The sequence below is a fragment of the Lichenostomus cassidix genome, chromosome 2 (assembly GCF_008360975.1).
Source record: "Lichenostomus cassidix isolate B80296 chromosome 2, HeHo_3.0, whole genome shotgun sequence".
NCBI classification, from domain to species: Eukaryota; Metazoa; Chordata; class Aves; order Passeriformes; family Meliphagidae; genus Lichenostomus; species Lichenostomus cassidix.
In genome coordinates this window covers 98,956,612-98,978,649 of record NC_139482.1, presented here as the reverse complement: position 1 = coordinate 98,978,649, position 22,038 = coordinate 98,956,612, and the positions used below count along the sequence as shown (strand labels likewise).

At 40.7% G+C, this 22,038-nt stretch overlaps 2 protein-coding genes across 10 annotated transcripts in view; both read left to right on the top strand.

The window, feature by feature from the left end:
- The first annotated feature begins 720 nt into the window (after positions 1–720).
- SEH1L (SEH1 like nucleoporin) lies at positions 721–12,012 on the top strand. 3 transcript variants are annotated; one of them, XM_085052493.1, is made up of 9 exons: positions 721–888; positions 2,573–2,623; positions 3,642–3,788; positions 4,205–4,416; positions 5,083–5,181; positions 6,193–6,333; positions 6,619–6,776; positions 7,570–7,720; positions 11,260–12,012. In XM_085052493.1, the coding sequence occupies exons 1-9, from the start codon at positions 778–780 to the stop codon at positions 11,447–11,449; spliced, it is 1,260 nt and encodes a 419-aa protein (XP_084908619.1). In that variant the 5' UTR covers positions 721–777; the 3' UTR covers positions 11,450–12,012. The 3 variants fall into 3 exon arrangements, with proteins under 3 accessions (XP_084908619.1, XP_084908620.1, XP_084908621.1); XM_085052494.1 differs by having other exon boundaries at positions 9,701–11,482; XM_085052495.1 differs by having other exon boundaries at positions 9,634–11,482.
- A 2,961-nt stretch (positions 12,013–14,973) lies between these two features.
- The window catches only part of CEP192 (centrosomal protein 192), a 56,335-nt gene continuing 49,270 nt past the window's right edge, over positions 14,974–22,038 (top strand). For 4 of the 7 annotated variants that reach the window (XM_085052491.1, XM_085052490.1, XM_085052489.1 and 1 more), the window contains exons 1-5: positions 14,978–15,799; positions 16,609–16,731; positions 18,268–18,383; positions 19,906–19,952; positions 21,260–21,392. In XM_085052491.1, the coding sequence (XP_084908617.1) occupies positions 15,630–15,799; positions 16,609–16,731; positions 18,268–18,383; positions 19,906–19,952; positions 21,260–21,392 (589 nt within the window). In that variant the 5' untranslated portion in view covers positions 14,978–15,629. Of the gene's footprint in view, positions 15,800–16,608; positions 16,732–18,267; positions 18,384–19,905; positions 19,953–21,259; positions 21,393–22,038 lie in introns of all 7 variants that reach the window. The other 3 variants (XM_085052488.1, XM_085052487.1, XM_085052492.1) reach the window with 3 other exon arrangements.

The window sequence follows — 22,038 nt, the reverse complement described above, 5'->3', positions numbered from 1 at the left end:
GTTTATCGATCTGCATTATCACGGCGAGCTCCGCAGCTTTTCAGGTCCGCTATGGAACGCGACCGCGGCTCGCTGCGCTGTCCGCACAGCCCGAGCAGGGAGCTGCCCAACCACACTGAATCCCAGAGCCAGTTCGGGTGGAGGAGACATCCCAGAGCATCGAGTCCAACCTGCGACCGAACACCACCACGTCAATCAGACCGCGGCACTCAGTGCCATATCCAGTACTTCCTTAAACACCTCCACGGACGGCGACTCCGCCATCCCTCTGGGCAGCCCATTTCAATGTCTAACCACCTTTCCTGAGAAGAAATCCCTCCTAATGTCCAACACAAACCTCCCTTGGCGCAGCTTGAGGCTATGTCCCCTAGCCCAGTCGCTGCGGGAGGGACATGTCGCGGTCGGGCGTGGTGGCGAGGTAACTTCCCGCGGAGGGACACACCACCCCGGCGGCTGCCCCTGCCCCTGCCGCTGCCCCTGCCCCTGCCCCTGCCCCTGCCGCTGCCCCTGGCCCTGCCCCTGCCCGTCGCTCCCGTCTCCGTCCCCGCCCTTTCCCGCGCCTCCCGGCGGTGGGCAGCAGCGCGCACGCGCAGAGCAGCCCTCGCGAGCGCGGCGGGCTCGGACGGCTGCGCGCGCGTGGCGGCGGCGGCCCCGCCCCTCACCCGCTCCGCCCCGCCCTCGGCCCCGCCCCGTTCCCGCCCCGCGCCCGCCGCGCCCCGCCCAGACCGGCCCCGCCCCGCCGCGTGAGGCGTGCGCGCGCGTGGCGGCCGCGGCGGGATGTTCGTGGCGCGCAGCATTGCCGCGGATCACCGCGACCTCATCCACGATGTGTCCTTCGACTTCCACGGGCGCCGCATGGCCACCTGCTCCAGCGACCAGAGCGTCAAGGTGAGCGGGGAGCCGCCGGGCCTGGCGCTGGGGCAGTGTCGCGGCACCGGCCCTGCGCGGCCTACCGGGCTGCGGGTCGGGCCGGGGCGCGGCCGAGGGCTCGGTCCGCGGGGAGTGAGAGGCGTTAGCACATAATGCACGTTGTGTTTGTGTGTGACCGAACGCGTGTAAACACGCGTGTAAACACGGGAACTCCGCTTCCGACCCATTCCTGCGGCAGGGAAAGCATTCCCGACTGCTGTGGCTGCTGCCGTGCCGCTTGTTTTGTTTATTCAGCTGGAAATCTGTATGTATTAAAGAATATTTAACAAAGAAACGACTGTTTCATAATGTAGTGCCAATAATCTGTATTTATTGTGCGAAGAAGTGCCGATAGGCAAAAAGCTGGAATGTTCCGTCTGTGCCCTGGCAGATTAGGGCAACTAAAATACTAGAAACTTTAAATTTAACATTCCTTTACAGATAATAAAGTAGCACTTCATATTTCCTTAAACGGAAAGTTGATTGCCTTTTCCCTTTCTTGTTCATAGTGAGAAGATGTACAAAAATTTGGGAGTCACGTGGATAGATTTAAGAAATATAAATCAGCAGAGAGCAGTCATGTTTTTGTTAAGTCCAGATAAATGGCTGAGAAAGTCGGTTGTTTGGTAGAAAGCTGTGTCACATGTAGATCAGGCATTCTCTCTGACAATAGACTAAATAGCAAATAACCAACGATAACAATAAAACGGCCCCCAAAAAGTATGCTAAAACCATGTGGATCTTTGGTTTGGACTGACTACTTAAGAGTTTCCAATTTTTATGAAAGATGCCAAGAGGTAGGTTGAACACAGAAACTGCAACTCTTTAACAGTGAAATGTTACTTTCCAATCATAACTGAATCCTTTATGAAACTGTTCAGAAGTTTTCCTCCAACCAGAAGGATGACATGACCCAGGTTGTATTAGAGATCCAGCGTGGCAGAAGTGAGGTGACTTTCAGTAAAGCTTTAAAGTGAATGAGTGACAAACAGGAGTGAGTGTCAGGTGGTGTCTTTTATTTGGTTACATTCATGACTTTCTGCATAATTTTTCAGTAAAAAAGTCATAAATATGATAAAGATATGTAGGAAATCAAGAGAAGGGAAGGTTCAGTGACATACATATGGTTATAAATCAAGGCAGAAATCCTATAAAGAGAAAAAAACATCTGTTCCCCCACTATCCTAATGTCTATTTTGCTGTCTTGCTCTGCATTTGGTATGTGTGCTGGGAGCTGCATTAGGGTTTTGCAACCAGAGCTGAGCACATGAGGGTGCTGGGGGCTCTAGAATGAAACAGAATAGTGTACTCTTGGAACAGAGTGAATGAAGTATTGAGAATTGTAATAATTACTATTCTATGTAATTTACTGTTTAAAAAAAGATGGAAGTCATACAATAGTGGATGTTGCAAGTGATGCCTCATCTCCCTACTTGTAGTAGGGATATTTTCAAGGCTGAGTGAAGTGCAGTTGTGTACTGAACCAGGTATAGTGTTATGGATGAAAATGTTTAGTGGGGTGTATGTGTACATTTTAATTTTTATTATGTATGTGTGTGTGTGTATATATATATATGCATATGTATGAACGGCTGTGTCTTTAAAATACTAGTCAACAAGTTTTATTTTCAAATTGTATGATTATATTTTGATGTCTCAATAGGTCTGGGACAAAAGTGAAAATGGAGATTGGCATTGCACTGCCAGCTGGAAGGTTTGTATTTGTAAAAATTACACAGACATAACCATAATTTCTCGTTTGTTTTTAAAGTAACATGCCTAATTTCTGCTGAATTTTAGAATAGAAATGCTTTTGCTTTGATGTAGATTCTGTATGTCTTGCATAAAATACTTTTTTCTTGCTTTTATAAAACGTCTCTAGTGCCTCGCACTTGAAGCACATGCTAACATGCAGTCTGGTCTTGTTAGTACTTAGTTATATTGGCAGACTGGTATTGGTAAACATAGCAGTGACTGGTGTTTAGAGAGTTGAAAACAGTACTTTAATTTTTACTTGATTATTTCCTTTTTGCATATAGTAAGACTTAAAAAAAATAAAAGGGGAAAAATTAAAAGGAAGATGCCTGGCTATTGAATGTTACGACATCTGACCTGTGTTTTTTGTTCTCCAAAACCCTTCTGAGAACTGTGTCATATAGAGGCTTTGCTTCATCTGGATAATTAGTGCATTCAGCTTCTGAATTGTTCTTAAACTTGTATTTAATGGGACCACAATGCCTTCATCCCTGTAAATGGAGATGAGAGGGAGCCTTTTGAATTCCCCTTCTCTAAGAAAGGAATGTTGACTAGGTATGAAAGAGGAGCTTCATATTAAAAAGATCAGTAATGCTCTGCAAGTGCTTTTGAAATGTACAGGCAAGCTAGAAGTGAGCATGGTAGTGGCTGAAATTTGGTTGAGAACAAAGCTGTACTTTTTGCATCAAGGCAGAATCAAAGTTTGGAACTTCAAGTAGTAATAAAAAATGCCTTGAAATACACTTCTAATAATTTTCTTTTAAACAGTAAGTAGTAGCAACAAAATTTTGAAGTGCTAGTTGGAATAAAGAACTGCAACAGCTGCTATGTAACTCTGGATAAAAGAACATAGATTTCAAAGGAACAGTGTTACTTTTTCCTAGAATTCCCTTCTGCAGAAAGTCATGAAAATGTATGGTGCCTTGGACTAACTCAGTAAGTATGCTTCTCTACAGTGTTTTGATGTTATCTTGCAGACACACAGTGGATCAGTATGGCGTGTGACATGGGCCCATCCTGAATTTGGGCAGGTCCTGGCTTCCTGCTCGTTTGACAGAACAGCAGCTGTATGGGAAGAAATAGTGGGAGAGTCAAATGATAAACTCCGAGGCCAGAGTCACTGGGTGAGACTTCTTTTCCATTACTATGAAGTTCCTGATTTTGGCAATGTTTTGTTCGTTTGTGGCAATATTCCAACATAAAGGAAGCATTTTTAAAACGTTTGAGGAAAACAGCTAACTGGCTACATTCAGGCCAGTTAGTGTCACTGTTATTGGTGTTTCATAATAAGGTGTTCCCTGGTAAGCAACTTGCAGACATGAATTCCCATCTACAGTAGAATTACAGTTGTGGGGTTTTTCTTTGACAAGAGCTCATTTGAAACAGCATTGGCTGTTCTTGCTCATATTTCAAACTATAGATAAAGTTTGGAGGAGTTAATTTTTTTGGTGGAAGATGTAAGCAATCCTATTAAATGGTGTTGTCAGACTTCGATTATCCTTCCTTAGGGAATAAATTTCTGATGGAAATTTCTTTGCAGGTCAAAAGGACCACTCTAGTAGACAGTAGGACATCGGTTACAGATGTGAAGTTTGCTCCCAAACACATGGGTCTTATGTTAGCAACCTGTTCAGCAGATGGAGTTGTAAGGATCTATGAAGCTCCAGATGTGATGAATCTCAGCCAGTGGTCACTGCAGCATGAAATCTCTTGTAAGCTCAGCTGCAGTTGTATTTCTTGGAATCCTTCAAGGTATGTGATTAAAAGTGTAGGGTTTGCTTTATGACTGTAACAGGAAAGGAAGAACCATTCAAGGCTGAGCTGCTTTGACTTGTGTTTTTCCAGAAGTACTTAATGGCTTTCCCTGTAGACCTAATGTTATGTCCTGCTTATCCAGTTACTCTTCTGTTCATTAGCAGTAGTTCATGCAGAAGGTTCAGAGCACAGGCATTCACTTTAATACATGGGATGGAAAGAAGTTGATTTAAAAACTAGAATTCATCTGCATTTAGCTTGTGTGATTTATCTTCGCAAACCTGAACAAAATACCACTAAATCAATCATTAAAAGCACTGCAAAGAATGCAGACTCTGCCATAAAACTTGTGGCAAATACTGGACTGCAGATGCAGTCTGTGATAGAAAGTCAGTTCTCTCTGAGAACATAATCATGAATTGCTAAATAATGTTACCTAATGAATTCACCTTAGTGAGTGTAGAAAGTGGGCTTTGAAAACAAATTAAGATAGCGTTAAATGTGAATAGCATTTAATTTCTGTTTCTTTGTGATTTTTCCCTTTTGATATTTTGTGGTGTTTTGGTTTTTTTTATAGAGAATGTATTTGATTTTAGTAAACGGCTTGGTGTACTTTCTGTGGGATCATTTGTAAATATAACAATATTTGTTTTCACCTTTTAGCTCTCGAGCACATTCTCCAATGATAGCTGTAGGAAGTGATGACAACAGTCCAAATATACTGGCTAAGGTTCAAATTTATGAATATAATGAAAATACCAGGTATGCTGAATAACAATATATAATATTTGTGGGTTCATAAAGTTGTTTATAATACATGGCCTTTTATTCCTGTCATTAGATATGGAGTTGTAAATGATAATAGCTAAATTTTGTCTTTGAGCCATTGGGTGGGAAAAGAGAGGGGCACCTCAGAATAGTAACTGATCTTACTAGAAATTATATTGATAATTTTATTCTAAGTCAGTGCAGAAATGCTAGTGTTCTTACCAGTATTTTAAAGGGAGAGTTGTTTTTTTGTGTCAACTAAATTTGCACAAGGAATTAACAGTTGCAATTTTAATTGTGTCACACTGTTTTGTTCAAAGCCACCTTACAATGATTTTAAAGGCATGATTATAATGCCAGAAAGTGCTGTGAATAGCTCGTGTCCTGTCAAAGTTAGGTTTGTACAGTCAAGAGTTAACAGAACCAGAAAAGCCTGTGCACCACCACTTCCAATTAAATTATAACAGAGAAGTTGTGTTTGATTCAGAGTGATGGATGTGGGAAGGAGTCAAAGTGTTCTGTGGATTTTATGCCCAGCTTCAGGCAATGCTCTCCTTGCATTAACAATAAAGTTACTGTAACTTACTATGAAAATGGAATATGTGTTTATCATACAACAGAGGAGGCAGACAGTGGTCTGCTTAAAAGCATGGAAAATTTAGTAAGTTACTGAGATGCAAATTCCCTTTAGAGTTGTGAATGGAAGATTTTTTATTTCCCTTTTCCAATTCTAGGTAAAAACATTCTTTGTACTGCAATTCTTGCTTTGTTGTATGACTTACAATACTGTAGCATACAGTACTTAATGGCTACTGTATCTGATATATTCGATTTCTGAAGAAATTTGCTTGAAAGTATTGCCTAAATTTTTTTAAATGCTTCCATTTTTGCAAGTCTTATCACATATATGTAACCCTTTTTCCTATTTCCACTGTATCTCGTTTATATAATTTACATCACTGGCAGTGTTCATGGCATTAAAGGTTAATTTCTTGTGCTGTACAGGAAATATGCAAAAGCAGAAGCTCTGATGACAGTCACAGATCCTGTACATGATATTGCATTTGCTCCAAATCTGGGAAGATCCTTCCACATTTTGGCTGTAGCAACCAAAGATGTACGAATTTTCACACTAAAACCTCTAAGGTGAGCTTAAGTGGAAGATGGTTTGGTGTTACGTGATATATACTATACAGTCTTGCTTAATAGTCTCTGCAAAACGAAAGGAATAACTTAATATATGCAGGATTGTTTTTAGCAGCCTGATTTTTTTAGCAGCCTGTATTGTGAGCAAGTCTGTAATTTTGTCTGAATACCTAGTCTAGAAGCAGTTATATGAACTGCTTGAAAGATGTCGTCCTCTCTGACATCTTGTTCAAGCCCAGACCTTTGAACAGCTGTGTGCAGAACTGTCACTTTTCTCTTCAACAGGAAGGAATTGACTTCATCAGGAGGATTAACGAAGTTTGAAATTCATATTGTGGGACAGTTTGATAATCACAACTCCCAGGTGTGGCGAGTGAGCTGGAATATTACAGGCACAGTGCTTGCCTCCTCTGGTGATGATGGCTGTGTTAGGCTCTGGAAGGGTAAGGTCACCCACCTGAAACACATTAACTTTGTAGTCTGCTGAATATATGCGAGAAATTTTACTCCAAACATAATTTTGGAGTGAGTGTTTGTTTTAGATTTGTGAAAGACAGATATTTTTTCTATATTTCTGTTTAAGAAAAATAGAATTGAGAAATAACTTTCTGTGCTGGAACACTTGCATGATTTAGGCTGCTGTGAATAGTTGTTACTGTACCCTGAAATTGTTTCACCAGGCTAGAGCTGCATAAAGTTATCATTTTAAAAAGTAAAATAGATCTTTTCCTGCTGCTAAACCCTGAAAATCTACATTCAGTCAAAATGTCCTACGTTCAGTCAAAAGGCAAAGTGGCTTTTTTCTGTTTACGTTTTAAAAATGAAACAAACAAGTGCACCCCTCTCCATCAACCAACCAACCAGAAAAACCCCAAAACCAACAAAACCAAAACAAAACAGCTAAACAAAAACCAACCAACCAAAAAAAAAAAAAAAAACCAAACCAAAAACCCCCAACCAAATCTCCACAACACCAACAAAAACCCACTGGCAGTTTCCTTACACAGTCTCATTTGTTCCTCAGTATTGTAATAGTGGAAACTGAGTTTTAAATTATGTCGGACAGAGAATATCAGGCAGCTAAGGGGCTAGATCCTCAGGCTGTTTGGAATTTAGTATATTGCTATTGAAGTTCAGTTCTGATTGACACCACATGTATAACAGTTGAAACATATTTGTAGGGAAAGCTGAGTTTCTGTTCTGAAGCTAACAGTTTCTATATATCTGTATTTGCAGCTAATTACATGGACAACTGGAAGTGTACCGGTATACTGAAAGGTAACGGGAGTCCAGTGAATGGTAGTTCTCAGCAGGGAATTTTTAATGCTTCTCTAGGTTCAGCCAATACAAGTCTACAGAATTCACTAAATGGATCATCTGCCAGCAGGTAGGTTAATTAGTAGAGACTGGTTTTCAGTAAATAGTCTTTTCTCTGAATCTTCTTAATTTCATTTAGCTGTCATATTTGTTTTACATGTTTTTAAAGTGCAATGTCATTTATTGCATGAGTACTTCTACAAGCTCTTCTGGTTTTGCTTTGTGGTGTTGTCTGTTATGCCAGTGTTAAGAGGAAAATGAACACAACAGTAAGTCATACTGAATCAGTCTGTATAAAGAAGCAATGTAAACAACTATTTTCACTTTTAGTCCTTTCACATTATTAAAAACAACGTTTCTGAAATAGTTTCAAAGAAGGAGAAGCTTTATCATACTGGTCTGTAACTGCCCTTTTGTTTTAGATATGTGTTTAAAAGTGAAGCAAAAATACCAGCAACAAAATCTTTTTTGGGATATTGGGATAATGTAGCAGAAGGGAAGGAGAAAAAGCTACTTCTTAATGTATGGTTTCAACAATCCAATGTTAGTGTTAGTTTACTTGGTCTTTGCAGGTATGTAGCATCAATTGAGTGAAAGTTTTGTGATGTTTTTAATCTTCATATGGCATTCATATTGCAGATAATTTGCCTTAATCTCTGTTAGGTTTTTTTTCTGTAATTATTGCTGTTTAGTGGGTAAATTTTACTGTCTCTTTTGAAAAAACATTTTAATTTGTGCACCCTGAAATGCAGAAAGATGCTGAGTCCTGCATCTGCATGATGCAGTACTGTACAATCAGCGTTACAGGATTGTGAGTCCTATGGAAGGATGAGATCTGCCCAGATTCTATAGCAGCAGTTTCCAGGTTTTGTGGCCACCTTTATTTCTGTCAAATACCTTGGGATAGCTTCCCTTTCCATCCATGTGCAGCCACTCATGTAGGGTTTTTTCAGTTTGGAATTCTCATTAGTAAAGTTTGCTTTTGGAGAGTAGCACCAGCCTGCCCCCTCCTCACTTTCAGCAGTCAATCCTGAATGGTGGTTCAAGATCCCTAACCTTGTTGAACAGAAAAGGTATTTCACATTTTCCTCACAAGATAAGTCGGAGCACAAGAAAGGGCAGCAGAATGATCTTGGTGGTGGTTCCAGGTTCTACTTGCAGTGTAGCAAGTGAAATGCAGCCCTGCCTTGGAAATGGTATATCCAGAGCTGTGTTGCTGTATTTGTTTGGGCTCCCGTGGGGAACTACAGGCTTACATTCCTTTAGCACAGGGTGTGGTTTCACAATCTCCTTATCTAAGACTGCTGCTAGCAAGACTACCTTACCCCACCCCATCCCACCTCACTAGTGGCTCTTCTCTCCCTGAATTTGGTAAGCCATTGGGAAACAGAAACTTCTATTATTTTAGACTCCCTCCATTGCTCTGTATTTTGGAAGGTGTTTTGTTTCAGTTTTTAAAAAATTATTCTTGCCTAAAATTTGTAACAAAATGTTAATTCCAGAATTAAGTCAGTGGCTGTGAAATTTCTAGATATATGGTGTCTTTTCCTAGGATTGAGCTTTACTGTAAGAGGTACACACTTAACTACATGTTTTCTTTTGTAATGACATTGGCTTGAATTTCATAAGCACAGTTGCTAACTTCTGTGTTAGTGTTAACATGCTGATAAAGATTTATGTATTGACATTTGACTAAATAGGTATCCAACACATAATTTATTTTGTCTCTGATTGTATGTGCTATGTCTATACATGTCGGTACATTTAAACACTTAAAACAGCTAAAGCACAGGCAGATTTTAAAAAGATTGTAAAAGCACAATGACCAAACTGGATTTGTACTCTAAATAAATTTTCAGAACAGGTGATGTAGATTGTTGGGAAATAAACCAGTAGGGGCTGTATTATTATGTTGATATAATTGTGTGTCTAGATTTATGATACAATTTCCATTCTCCATTTGTATTATGTCCTTTTTAACAGAAAGCAGAGCTGATACCAAGCTAACTGGAGTAACTTTGGTGTTTTGCTGCTTGTTGCATGCACACAGGAATGGAAAACGAACTCCTTTTTCCCCTCCCCAACGCCGTTTGACCTCTCCCAAGACACCAGCAGCCTGCTAACTACTAAATGCTGTTCAAAAAGCCTTTTTAAAACATGTGTGCGTTTTTTGTACTAGCCTGCACAGTTTGATACTGATGGAACACCTGATAGAAAAATATTTGGAGAGGCATCTTGTTTGGAAAAAACGTAAACAACTCACCCAAACCCCAAAACTTACATCAGAACATATTTTTAATAGCTTGTTAAATTAAAAGATAGTTCATTATTAAAACCAAGAATTTTTGTCCTTGATTGGGTGGGAGGAGGGAAATGACCATTGCAATAACTTTCATTAAAATTGTTTTGAGAACCAATTTGTTTTGCATTTCAGAATGTTCAGCATTTGATTAAGATTCGTAAACATTACAAGGTTGTAACTTTTGTAATATATGCAACTGTTAGTTTTAAAGGAATAAGAAAACTGTTCTGACAATTGTACAGATGGTGGCTTTTAGCAGTTTGGTATTGCTTCATTTATATTCTTTAGTATGACTTCAAATAAATGTTTTATAAGTACTGTCATACTTTTTTCATCCTACGAGAAGTACTTTTTCTGATATGTATTTGTACATTCTTATGGTAATAATTACATGGAGTACTTAAATTCTCTAAACATAGTATCCCTAAAAATGCAAACACTTTAGCCATACAAGGATATAAACCAAAATGCCCCTTGTTGTTAATTGTCCCATAATTCCAGTTATTAACTGGTAGCTGTTGCTTGATGTAAGTCCACAGATTCGTAAACAAGACAGAAAACATCTGTAGGTATCTAATATAGTTATACTAAAATGCACAAGTGTTACGGGTAAGTTTAATAAAAACAGCAGCAAAATGACATGGAGTGGCATAATTCTGAATCTTGTGTTCACCAGGAATCTTGAATTTACTCTGAGGATTTTGCAGTAATATGTAAATAGATACGAAGACTGTATTTCATTCAAAGTAGTTATTCTCTGGAAATGTATATTAATAATGTAAAAACTGATGGTTTTACATCTATTATAGAAATGCTGTGAGGTTAATCTGAATTAGATGCATATGCAGAAAATGTACTTTGATAATATTTAATGTATATTTTGTGTCACAAACAAAGCATTACTGAAAGCTGTTAACAAATCAGGAATTCTGGGAGAATGAAAGCCTGTTAGTAGCTGTACTACACCATTCTTTTGATTTCCAAAACAATCCATTCTTTTGTAAAAATGTATGCTAGGACTATGACTATCGTATCATTTTCAATGAATTTCTGTAGAAAAGACTGTATTATTTTGCTTTAAAGAACAGTTTCCAGACTTGTCTTGTTTTGAATTACAAGCCTTGATTTCTGCAATTATGTTCTGTTGGTTTTGGCATGGATATACTAAAGCCTTTTTTTTTCCAGCATGTCTTTTCTCCCCTTTGGTTCTCCTTGTATTTACTACCTTTCTCTTCTTTTCTTGTTTTGTTTTTTTGTTTTGTTTGGTTTTTTGTTTTGGTGTTTTGTTCCTTTCTTAATTGTTTCAGGTATTTCTTTCCCCCTCTGGATTCCCCACGGGCTGGATCGAGATGGTCCAGCCATGCCCAGCTCCTTCCTCCTCCTCCTCTGATAGAGCAGTCTTGTGATGCTGACACTGCCAACCTCCAGTATCCTCACCCTCGCAGACGATGTGTATCTCGACCTCTTAATCTTTTACCTGAGAATGAAGGGGTTTAAGATGTTACTTTAAATAAATTCGGAAGGGCCTTATTCTGGTGTTTGTGAATGCTTCCATTTCTGGCTACCTTTGTATTCTTTCTCTGGTACAGAAGACTTTTTTTAAAATGTGAGAACTTCATGCATGTTTTGCAAAACAAACAGCATTTAGAACATGTTATTTGTGTATCAAAGGATCATTTTAATTTGTACCCTTTGAACCATGGCAACACATACAAACACTATTAGCTGCGAGCTATTTATGGAGTAGCTGACTTCAGTGTGCCTGTCCTTTATTCTTTTTTTTTCTTTTTCTTTTTGAAATCAGTTTAGTATGGTCTTTATTTTTTTCTTTTTGTATACTGCATTGACATGTGAAACACGTTCTCAAAATTAGACATGCCTTCAGGACCCTTTTGAGTGAAGAATGAGACTGGATCACCTTGTTAAAGAAACAAAACCATTCCTGTGTATACTGCAGCAAAATAATTTGAAGTGTTTGGTTACTTACAAATTCTCCATTTTGCTGTAAAATATTTAAATTTTATAATTGCAGTTGACTAATAAACTTGTTCTGAAAGGTCTGTATTTGTATGCTTTTTCTTGTAATATGTTTTTTTCTTTTTTAGTAAGTTCCTGAGGAAGGAGGTTTTTTGATTCAGGTGTCCATTCTCCTAGCTCTGCGTCTGTGCAGTTGTGCCATTCCAGCTGTGCAGCTGCATATTCCAGGTCTGTACTGCAGGGCAGGCTCTGACTTCTCCCATGCATGTGCTGAAGGTCTGCAGGGACTGCCAGAGCTGTTGGGTTTCACATTATCTCTCAGTTCTTTCCCAGTGATTGAATTAAATCAGGACACTTTGAAGAAAGAGTGCTGGCTTGAAAAATGTCCAGTGTCTTTTCTGATGTGTCAGCACAGGAACAGCACTGCTGTGGATCATCATGTTGGCACTCACTCAGACTGGTGCAAAATGGGCAGGAGGATAATACTGGACAAAGAATACATGGTATTGCCCAGGAGTGGCATTACTGTACAGGATGTGATTGCTGAGTTTGTTGGGCAGATCCTGGGCGAAGGAAGGAAAGAGGAGGCCTCTGTGCAACAGAAACCCAAAGTGTAATAATGTATTAATACTGTGCTTCAGAATAGACTTACCCTATTTCCTGGACTGGACTGCTACTATGAGGTAAGGGAGAGGGCAACCTGCATTCTTCCAAAGGGACAGCAAGTTTCTGTGAGTTTTACCTGTATTCTGGAAACGTCATTTGCTGAGATCCACCACATTGGTTTATTTCTGAGGAATCACGTTTTAATTAAAAAACCCATGAGGTACACTGATGTTAGGGGATGCTTGCTGAACATGCATGGAGGGAGGCTGCTGATACTTTCCAGCCAGCAGAAACAGAAGTGTGGAAGAAAAAATGGGAAAAAAAAAGTTTTATACCTTTTACCAGAAAAAGTTAACACAAAACCATGCCAACTTGGTATGGTAAAAACCAGAAATGTTACTAGATTAAAAAATACGGTTTAAGTGAGGGGTGGAAAGTAACTGTTAGTCTGAGGGAAAATGAATAATTAAAAAAAATTATTAAAACTATATACTGGGATTCATTCCTAAACCAAAACAAGCTTTGTGGGTATGCAAGTAACAGAACATACTTTTGAAGTGTTAGGCCACTTGGAGAACTTCTGTCTTAACCCTTGAAGAGGTCACAGAATAACCAATTATAGTAATGACAATTTTTTGCAGCTTCTAGTCATGCATTGTTCACAGTTCATTCAGCATGGTCACATTATTTTCCTTTATGATAAATGTGTATTATTGTTAGATATCCTGATTCCTGTCAAACTTCTTACTAATGGAAACATGTTAGTTTCAGTGCAAACGGTGGCCAAGTACTTTAACCTCAGCAAATGTACTTAGGCTGTTTTGGGGCTGATGCCTGCCTTGCCCCCTGCCTGCTGTTGACCTCTCTCTAACCCAGGACCCTTCGATCCATATCCTTGACTTTCTGCCTCCACTTCCTCAAACTCATGCTTCCCTCTGTTCCCTTGGCTCAAGCCTGTGAGCTGTACTTCTGTGCAGGATCTGGACCCTTGGACATAAGCAGAACTCTAGGAGGGAAGGAGATTATAGAAGGGCTTTGAAAAGGATAATTATAGCAGGTATTTGCAATATTTTAAATTTATCCAGCACTTTGTAAGGCTGCTCTCCCTTTTCTTCTTCTGAATGAGTACCTGCAATAGCCCTTGGAGTACATCTCAGCTTGAACTTCCAGGATTATAAGTTTTCGGGTCTTTTAGTAGCCACGAGATAGCTTTGTTGGTTTTCTTTGGTTTTGTGGGGGGGGGGGGTGTGTTGTGTGTGGTGGTTTTGCTTTTGTGGTTGTTGTTTGTTTTGAACATATTTGAACATGGTATAAATTTCTGATTACGACAAACGTGGATTTTCACTTTTGTAGATTTTTGCACGCTCTATATGAGGCATACAACTGTAGAACCATTGTAAAACCATCCTGGACAGCATAGAATTTGATGTAGATCTGTTGAAGTTGTCATGTGCACACACACACAGAGACACAGAGACACAGAGACACACAGACACACACACGTGTGTTTGGAAGGCACCTGCTCTTATCCTCTACTTTAAAAAAAAAAGTGACATGTAGGCTTCAGCATGGAAATTTTCCATGTTCTGTATGTAAACTAAAATACAAGCAGTTCCACCTTAGCATGAGGAAGAACTTTTTACGCTGAGGATGGCAGAGCACTGGAACAGGCTGTCCGGGGAGGTCGTGGAGTCTCCCTGTCTGGAGACATTCAAACCCCACCTGGGCACGTTCCCGTGTCACCTGCTCTGGGTGACCCTGCCTTGGCAGGGAGGTTGGACCAGACGGTCTCCAGAGGTTCCTTCCAACCATAACGATTCTGTTGGTCAACCTCCTCTAAGTGACTCTAAACGGGACAGAAAACAAAGCCAGGAATACAAACAACATCTGTCATATAAATTAAAAAAAGAAGCCACCTAACTTAATCCGACTGAAGCTTCTGTTATCATTTCATTCTCGTATCCTTTAGGCGGGAGCGTGACAGGAGGGTCGGGCGGGATGCTCAGCGGCCCTTTCCCTGGAAGATCCCGAGTTACTCACTGGTACGGGATCCAAACCTGTCCGGAAAGCAAACACCTGGAACAAACCACAGCGATGCCGTAATTCCCGCTCACCGCTCGGAGTTGGCGCGCGGCGCCCCGCGCGCGTTCCCCGGGCAACGCCCGCCGCCCCTTCCCGCCCAACGGCCGGGCGCCGCGGGGGGCGGGGCTGGGCGGTGCCGCGCGCGTCTCGCCCAATCAGCGTCTCCCCAGCCCTCTCCGTCCCCGCCCCCCGCCGCGGGCCGCGCCGTGCCCAGCTCGGCTCCCCTCGGCGCTCCGCCGTCGGCCGCGCCGCAGCGATCGGCAAAGTTCGGGAGGCGCGCGGCACTGCTGCGCACGCGCCCCTGCCCGCGCGAGGGGGAGGGTGTGTCGGTCCCGCGGCCGTTTCCGTCGCGCGCCGTGCCCGCCCGGCCGCTGGGGGGCGCTGCGGCGCGGGGCGGGGCGGATCCCATCCCGAGTTTTGGCGGTCCGTCCGTCTGTCCGCGGGCGCTCCCGCTCCGCTCGGGACTCTCCGGAAGGGCAGAGCGCATCTCCCCCTCCTGTTCGGGGGAAAAGGGGATCGCCGGCTTCCAGCCGCTCCCCCGTCGCCGGCCTGCGCGGCGGAGAGCTGTCGGTGAGCAGCCTGAGCCTTCCCGCCGCGGCCCGTGGCCACACAGAGCTGGTATCGCCTCAGGTGCTCCCTGAGGGGCCGGGGAGGGAGGGAAGCAGGCTCGGACTGCCTCGCTCCGGGCGGCTTTGCAGGCTAAATATAGGCTGGCACGTCTCGCAGCGGTGCATCTGTGACTCGCAGGAGCGCCGCTCTTTTCAGGCTGTCCGAGCAGGCTGTGGAAGTGTGTCCCCCGAAAGTCTTGGCGGGAGAGGACCGGGAGTGGTTCTGGAGCACGTTTGTGGATAAAGCGGGGTGGTTGCCCAGGAATATCGGCAGTGATGTGTGAGTAAAGTGCGCTGACTTGTGTGAGTGTGGAGCTGTTCGGACGCTGCTGCAGATGCTGCCGGGCCGGGGCTGATGGTGTTGCCGGGCCCAGTGCTGTTCCAGGCAGCCTGTGCAGCATAGGATGATGGAAGACTTCAGGAATATCGCTGACGAGACTTTCCCGAGCTTCTTGGGCCATTCTTTGAACAGCAGCGGGAGTGCGCTCCTTGAGAATGTCACCGTCTCCTCCAACCCGGGGCTACCTGTGGCGGCCTCCACTGTTGCCAGGAGCCAAGCGGGCAGTGACAACAGGTGAGGGTGTCAGTAAGTGCCACTCAGTCGTATAAAAAAACAATTGAAGCGTTTAGCTTTGGAGAGTAAACATTTATTTCACAGATTACTTGGTCGATGATAAAACTATTTACCCGTCAGTATCTCAGTAATCGGCAAACATAAGATTGTCTGTATTGCCAGTAAAAAAATCTTCATTTGATTCATAGCTAGTAAAATACTTAACATTTACAAAAATTGCCCCTTAAGAGTAATTTAATTTTTAGACTGGTAACAGGAGAGTTTCTTTTAACTCAGCTCTTCAGCTTAGTATACTCAAGTTTGAAGTTGTGTAGAGAATAATATATGTTTTACATATGTGTTCTCTTAACTCTGTTCACTGAACTTACCTGAATCTGGCTACCTTTAGAAAGTGTAAGAATTAGTGTTATGTATAAGAATGAAATCTTGCTCAGGAGGTAGAGCAAAGCGTAACAATTTGAAGCCTTTGCACTTAACTGCTGTCCTGTTACTTAACAACAAGTAAGATGAGACTTTAATACCCTGTGTTTCCAGAAGTGTCTATTTCAGAAGGACACCACTAGCCACTAAAAACTATAACGTGGTGTTTCTCTAAAGAGCTACAGAAGACTGGAGAGGATCATTCTGGGTACATGTGTGTATCTGTAAATTCAGATCAGCTAAAAAATGCTAAAATATTGAAATAACTTAACTTACAGGAAATAAGTGGCCATCAATATGTTTTCCCCCCCCGCCCCAATTCTTAGGAAGACAGGAGCAGTGCATATTAGAATGACTCTGATGTGTGTTTTTCCTCCCCCCATTTACAGGCTTTCTCATGATTGTGCATCCTATTTAGAAGGGAAACGTTCACTTCTGTCGGGATCTCCTCACAGCAGTCAGTCAGATCCTGAGCCAGTGGAAAGATTTGCCCTCTGCTTTCGTGATGACATGTAAGTCTGTTAGTTAAAAATCTGGTTCTGTCCTAGAATGCAGATACCAGTAAGTTAGTATGTAGATTTATATATACTATATGGCTAATTATGGTTACTTCAGAATTGAATTCAGCAGCTTTTACTACTGGCCTGCAGTAATGGGAGAGCTCAGCTGTGCATTAGCCTGTTAGCTTACAGTGTTTGGCAGCCTGGGCAGCTTTTCCTACTAAAACAGCTCTTCCATGTTTTCTGAAGAGGAATAGTGCCAGGCCATGTGGGAGCACTCTCTGCATGTGGGATGCCTCTTAGCCTGTGCAGCCCTACATGAGCAGCATTCTGCTGTTTGATTGACTAATTGGACTTCATGTACATGGCAGGAATGAATCTTTAGAAGTAATGTTTTCTAGACTGTGAGGTTTTGTTTTGTTGTCACACTAATTAAAAGTGTCCTAAGCATGATTATTTAATTGACTTATCTGAATGTGGCCTGTAGTTACCTAGTTTAATTTACATAATCTAGAATTACATTGATGTTTCTGGTTCATGTCATGTATGTGATTAGCATTTTGCACTGATTTAAATATATTTTGAGTAAGTATCAAGCAGTCTGCATACAGAAAAGAGGAACAATTTCTATTAAACTTGCCTTCCTTGTAGCCTTAGTGATTGGCGTTTCTTAGGAAATAATTAGTGTTAGTGATACACTTGAGAAAATATTGCTGAGTGGTGGAAGTGTTGGAAGCTGGTGCATAGATTATTCTGACCAAGGTCAGGTTTGTTCCTGTTGTGATAGAAACTGCAATATGTGTCTTTCTCACTGATGAAATTGCACTCTAGGCAGTGTGTCCCTATCAAAACAAAGAATATAAGATTTGAGAGGGAGTCAGTGTCTAGATTGTCCTCAAGTGAAAAAACAAAACACAGAACATGGAATAGTTGTGTTTTAGACTTTCAAATGTTAGTTTCATTTATTTATCTAAAATATTGAAGTATGGAAAAATATGGAAATATTAACATCTGGCATGATTAATTTAACAGCCTGCATGGATGTTCTGTAAAAACAGAAGTGAGGGATAACTTTTCTGCATAATTACAAAAGCTTTTATTTAACTACATGCAATTTCACTAAGTTATGTTCTTTATAATTTGGTCCCTTATTTAACTTAAAAAAAGGTTTTGTGATATTGTGGACATGGCAAAATCTTACCTAGTGTTTGGCTTGGTCTCAAATACATCATGGAGCTCAGCCAGAGTAGACCCCTTTGTACTTTTACTTTTCTCTCTTTTTACAGAAATTAAAGAGAGGAACAAATAGGTAGAGAGGCATATCTTGCATGAAATTTCACTATTTGTTTCACAGTTTAGATTGTGAAACTGAAGTCCTTGTAGTCTTGGTATGTATTCCTTTATTGTAAAATGTCAGGTCTCTAGAATCTGTCCTATTGGAAACAGCTGACTGAGTTAAAGCAATTGGAGAACTTATCAGATCCTTATCCCGAGAGATGACGGTCTATGTAGCTCACTGCTTTTTCATTGAAATAATTCTCTTTCTAGGGAAATTGCTACACAAATTGAAGAGCCTCAGCCAGCTCATGTTCATTTGGAAGAATCCCACTCAATATGTGGAGAGCAAGCTCAGAATGTCATTGAGCATTCAAATCGCAGTCAAGGTACCTTATGTGAAGTTTTGCTAGTTGAATGATTGGAAGGTATTAAATTTTGAGAAAAATTGTGTACTTGTTGTCACTGTAATTAGCTTTTTGTGCTACAGATGTCTTCTTTTGACGCTTTCACTGCTTTATGGCAGATATAAATGGGTTTTGAACAGTAATCTCTTGGATCTGAGCAAACTAAAGACAGAGAAAGCTTGTGGTTGACATGTTCTTGGACTTTCCCTCAAAGTACAAAGCTATACAGGAAGTTGGTGAAAATAATGGTTGCTATATAGCACCATAAGTAGAATGCCAGTAGTAATCTGATTTAGTTCCAGGAACTTTGTGGAAGAAGTGTATGTAGCTTGTTCTCTACCCCTTCTATTTCAGTAGGTGTAAGGCTGCAAGGTATATTTTAACTAGCATCTCTTCTCTTGCCCTATTCCAGCCTGTAATAGATGTCTTTAATCGCTGCTGTAGGTGTTAGAAACATACTCTCCTAGTGAAGTTATGCATGAAAAAAGTAGGTTTGAATACTTGCTGTAAAAACTATAATTTTTTTGAAGTATGGGTAGAGTAATGGAAGAAGAAGAATATTCCAAAAGTTATTTTAAAAGCATGGCTACTGATGTTAAGCTTGCCTGGGGTTTTTGCTAATGCCAATTCTGTGATTAAATTCTACTTGTCCCTTAAAATTCAGTAAATATAGTTAGAAATATGTACTTTTAGTCATTATTCTTTTCTAAGCTTTGAGTATTTGTGTAGGTTTTTGCTAGGTATTAAAAATTTTGACAGTTAACATGCTCAATTAGAAAGTACTGTGACCTGTAATATAAATAGACCCTTATTAAAAAAACACTTTAATGGAAGTGTTGACTTCAGTCATTCATTACTGTAGTCTTTAGGCAGTGGCAGTAACTATGGCAACAAAGTGATGATGCTTTGGAAAGCTGAGACTGCCCAGTGTTTGGATTTGATAGTGGCCAATCAGATTTAGTTACTTGATTTTAACTTGTTGTTTGGAAATTGTCTTTTGTTCACATCCACTGCTTAAGAATTATGAAGCTTTTTTGCTAAAATCTGTACATGCAAATCTAAAGTGTTCTTTGTCTTGTGGGACTTGCAACTGGATTATGTGTGGATATAACACATGGACAAGTGGAAGGTGCTTAAAATGATCCAAAAAAGGAATTGGTCCAGTCAGTGAAATGCAACAGTGGAACAGAACACTTGTCCCTCCTGCTAGTACAAACTGGGACTCCTTCCTTTCTTGCACTGCCTTGTGGCAGTAGGTATCTTCCATCATTTTTAGAGTTCTAGCCCTGATGAAGCCTTGCCTTTTTAACAAGATCCTTTAGGTCATTGTCATAAGAACATACAAAGTTTGGTGTTGTGGTAATGTGTTTGTTTGGGTTATTTCTATGGTGTATGCCAAGACCTTCCAGAGGCTCAGTTTATTGCCTTAGAGAATAGTTAGCACTTACTATGGTCTCATGTTATACTACTAAAATACTGCTTATGCCACTTTCTTATGTTTCAGATTTGCCAACTGGAATGTGTTTTCTTCCAGACATTAAGAACACCAAGGTAAAAGCTTTTCCAAATAGAGTGAAATTAAATGTTTTCTAATATTAATCTTGAAACAGACTTAATTCTGTGAGAGGAGGAGGGAGGGAATTGAACTTTGCTGCCTTATACTGTGTGTGCCTTAAGTTTGTAAAGGTGCTGGCATGCCTCACTTTGCCTCCATTTTGCAGACCGTGGGAGCATGACTCTGTATACTCTTTCTCAGTTGTGCAAATTGTTGTTTTCTCCTAGCCTCTGCTGTCTTCTATGTCTTTGTCAGTGTAAGGACCTTGTGTTTTATCCAGGTTGTAGTCTACTTTAGTGAAGCGTCTTTTGAGGAATTTTTTGTAGTGCTTTTGGAAATTGAAGTAGACAATCCCAGAGTTAGCAAATAGCTACGGATAGTGACAGGGTTATGCTTCACCTGTTTTTATCTATTGTCTTAGAGGCACTGACAGTTTTGGGTGCAGAAATACAATGCAGACAGGAATGGGAGGTCTTCTGTTCTTTGTAGAAAACATGCATCAGGCTGCAGCCAAATGCTGTCCAGTACGTACTCCTTAATATGTCAGCTAGTATTTTGAGATAGTTTTCTGTAATTCTATTTTTGTAGGGGCAACAGTGCTCAATGAGTTGCAGTTGAATGCTTGCAGGCTGTTTCCTGAAAACCATAATTCAATCTCCTTTCAAATTTCTTACTTTCTGAACTTTGACTTTTTTTGCTGTGTGTTAAAGATGATCTGTTCCTCACAAAGAATGTGAGACTAAATCTGTACCAGACGTTACCTCATGCTGTTTTTAAAAATTACTCAGGTATAGAAAAGATAGGATATTTGCTGTTAGCTAGATTCAGCTGAGATATTACTTTATAAGTAATTCAGTGTACTCATTCGGAGAAATTTCCAACAAAGGTTGGATCTGTGTGTACAGCTTCTGAAGAAACATTGTTGTAACAGCATAGGAAATGATTGAGAGATGTCTTTGTACATTTAAGTTAGGATTGCAGCTCAGTGAGGAAGGGCAATTTTTTCAAGTGTAATCTCTTTAATGCAACATTTCAGTTCTTTGTTTTGAGGTCTCTTAAGTTTGGTGTCCTTCACAAGCTTTTTTTGCTCTCCCTCTTTCATGATCCCTGTGTTTCCTGCATGCATCTATTCTGGAAGCTAGCAGGCAAAGTCCATTGGAACTAGAGTGTTTCCTGGGATAAGTAAAAAAAGTGTGTGTGGAGTTTTGCAATATTATTAACCTCATCAATTGTTTATTATTAATTGAATTCATACAATAGTTAGCAATTTCTAGAAACATTTCTTTATGGGTGCTTTTCACAGGTTGGTCCATCTGAACCGTCTGAAAAGCTGATGGAAGATGCTGTGTCAAGTGTTCATCTTAGCAATAGCCTTTCAAGTTTTTTGGAGAATGAGAAACTCTCATCTCTTCTAAGCTCAGATGAAGATGCCACTGGTAGGTGTGTTTATAACTCTTGGTAGCTGAGTCTGTAATTCTGACTCAGTGTTATTCCTTGCTTGAAAGATTCTGTTTCACTGAAGTACTTAATCTCAGATTGTGCTTGATAAAAAAGTAGTATAACAATATTAAAGAAAATTATGTTCTTTGGAAAACTATTTTTAAATTGTAACAGGAGTAGGCGGCTGTGGAATTTGTCAGAGAAGATCACCATTGGAATTTTAATCTAAAAACTTAAACAACAGTCCTCAGTTATGTGAATCAAAGATACAGGTGGCAATGTGGGCATTGATTTAATAAAGTGGTAACTTTAACTGCATTTTCAGTTCAGACTAGTAGAGATAAAATTCTGTGGTGAAGAGCACATACATGCAGTTAAAAAGGACTTTTGCTTGAGTTTGAGTTCAGCTCTCCTTACATGGTGCATGTGTCGGGTGACATCCAAGTTGGAAGTCTGTTCACCTGCAGGCATAAAAGTGAGGGCTTGAGTTCTGCGTCACTAAGCAAGAGTTTTGAACTTTCTGTGCCCTTCCAGTGGCTGCTGCAGAAGGACAAACATGCACTTCTTCATTAATGCAGCTGACTTTGCCCATGACATGAAGGTTGACAGGGCATGTTCTCAGATGTACCAATGAGGAAGGCA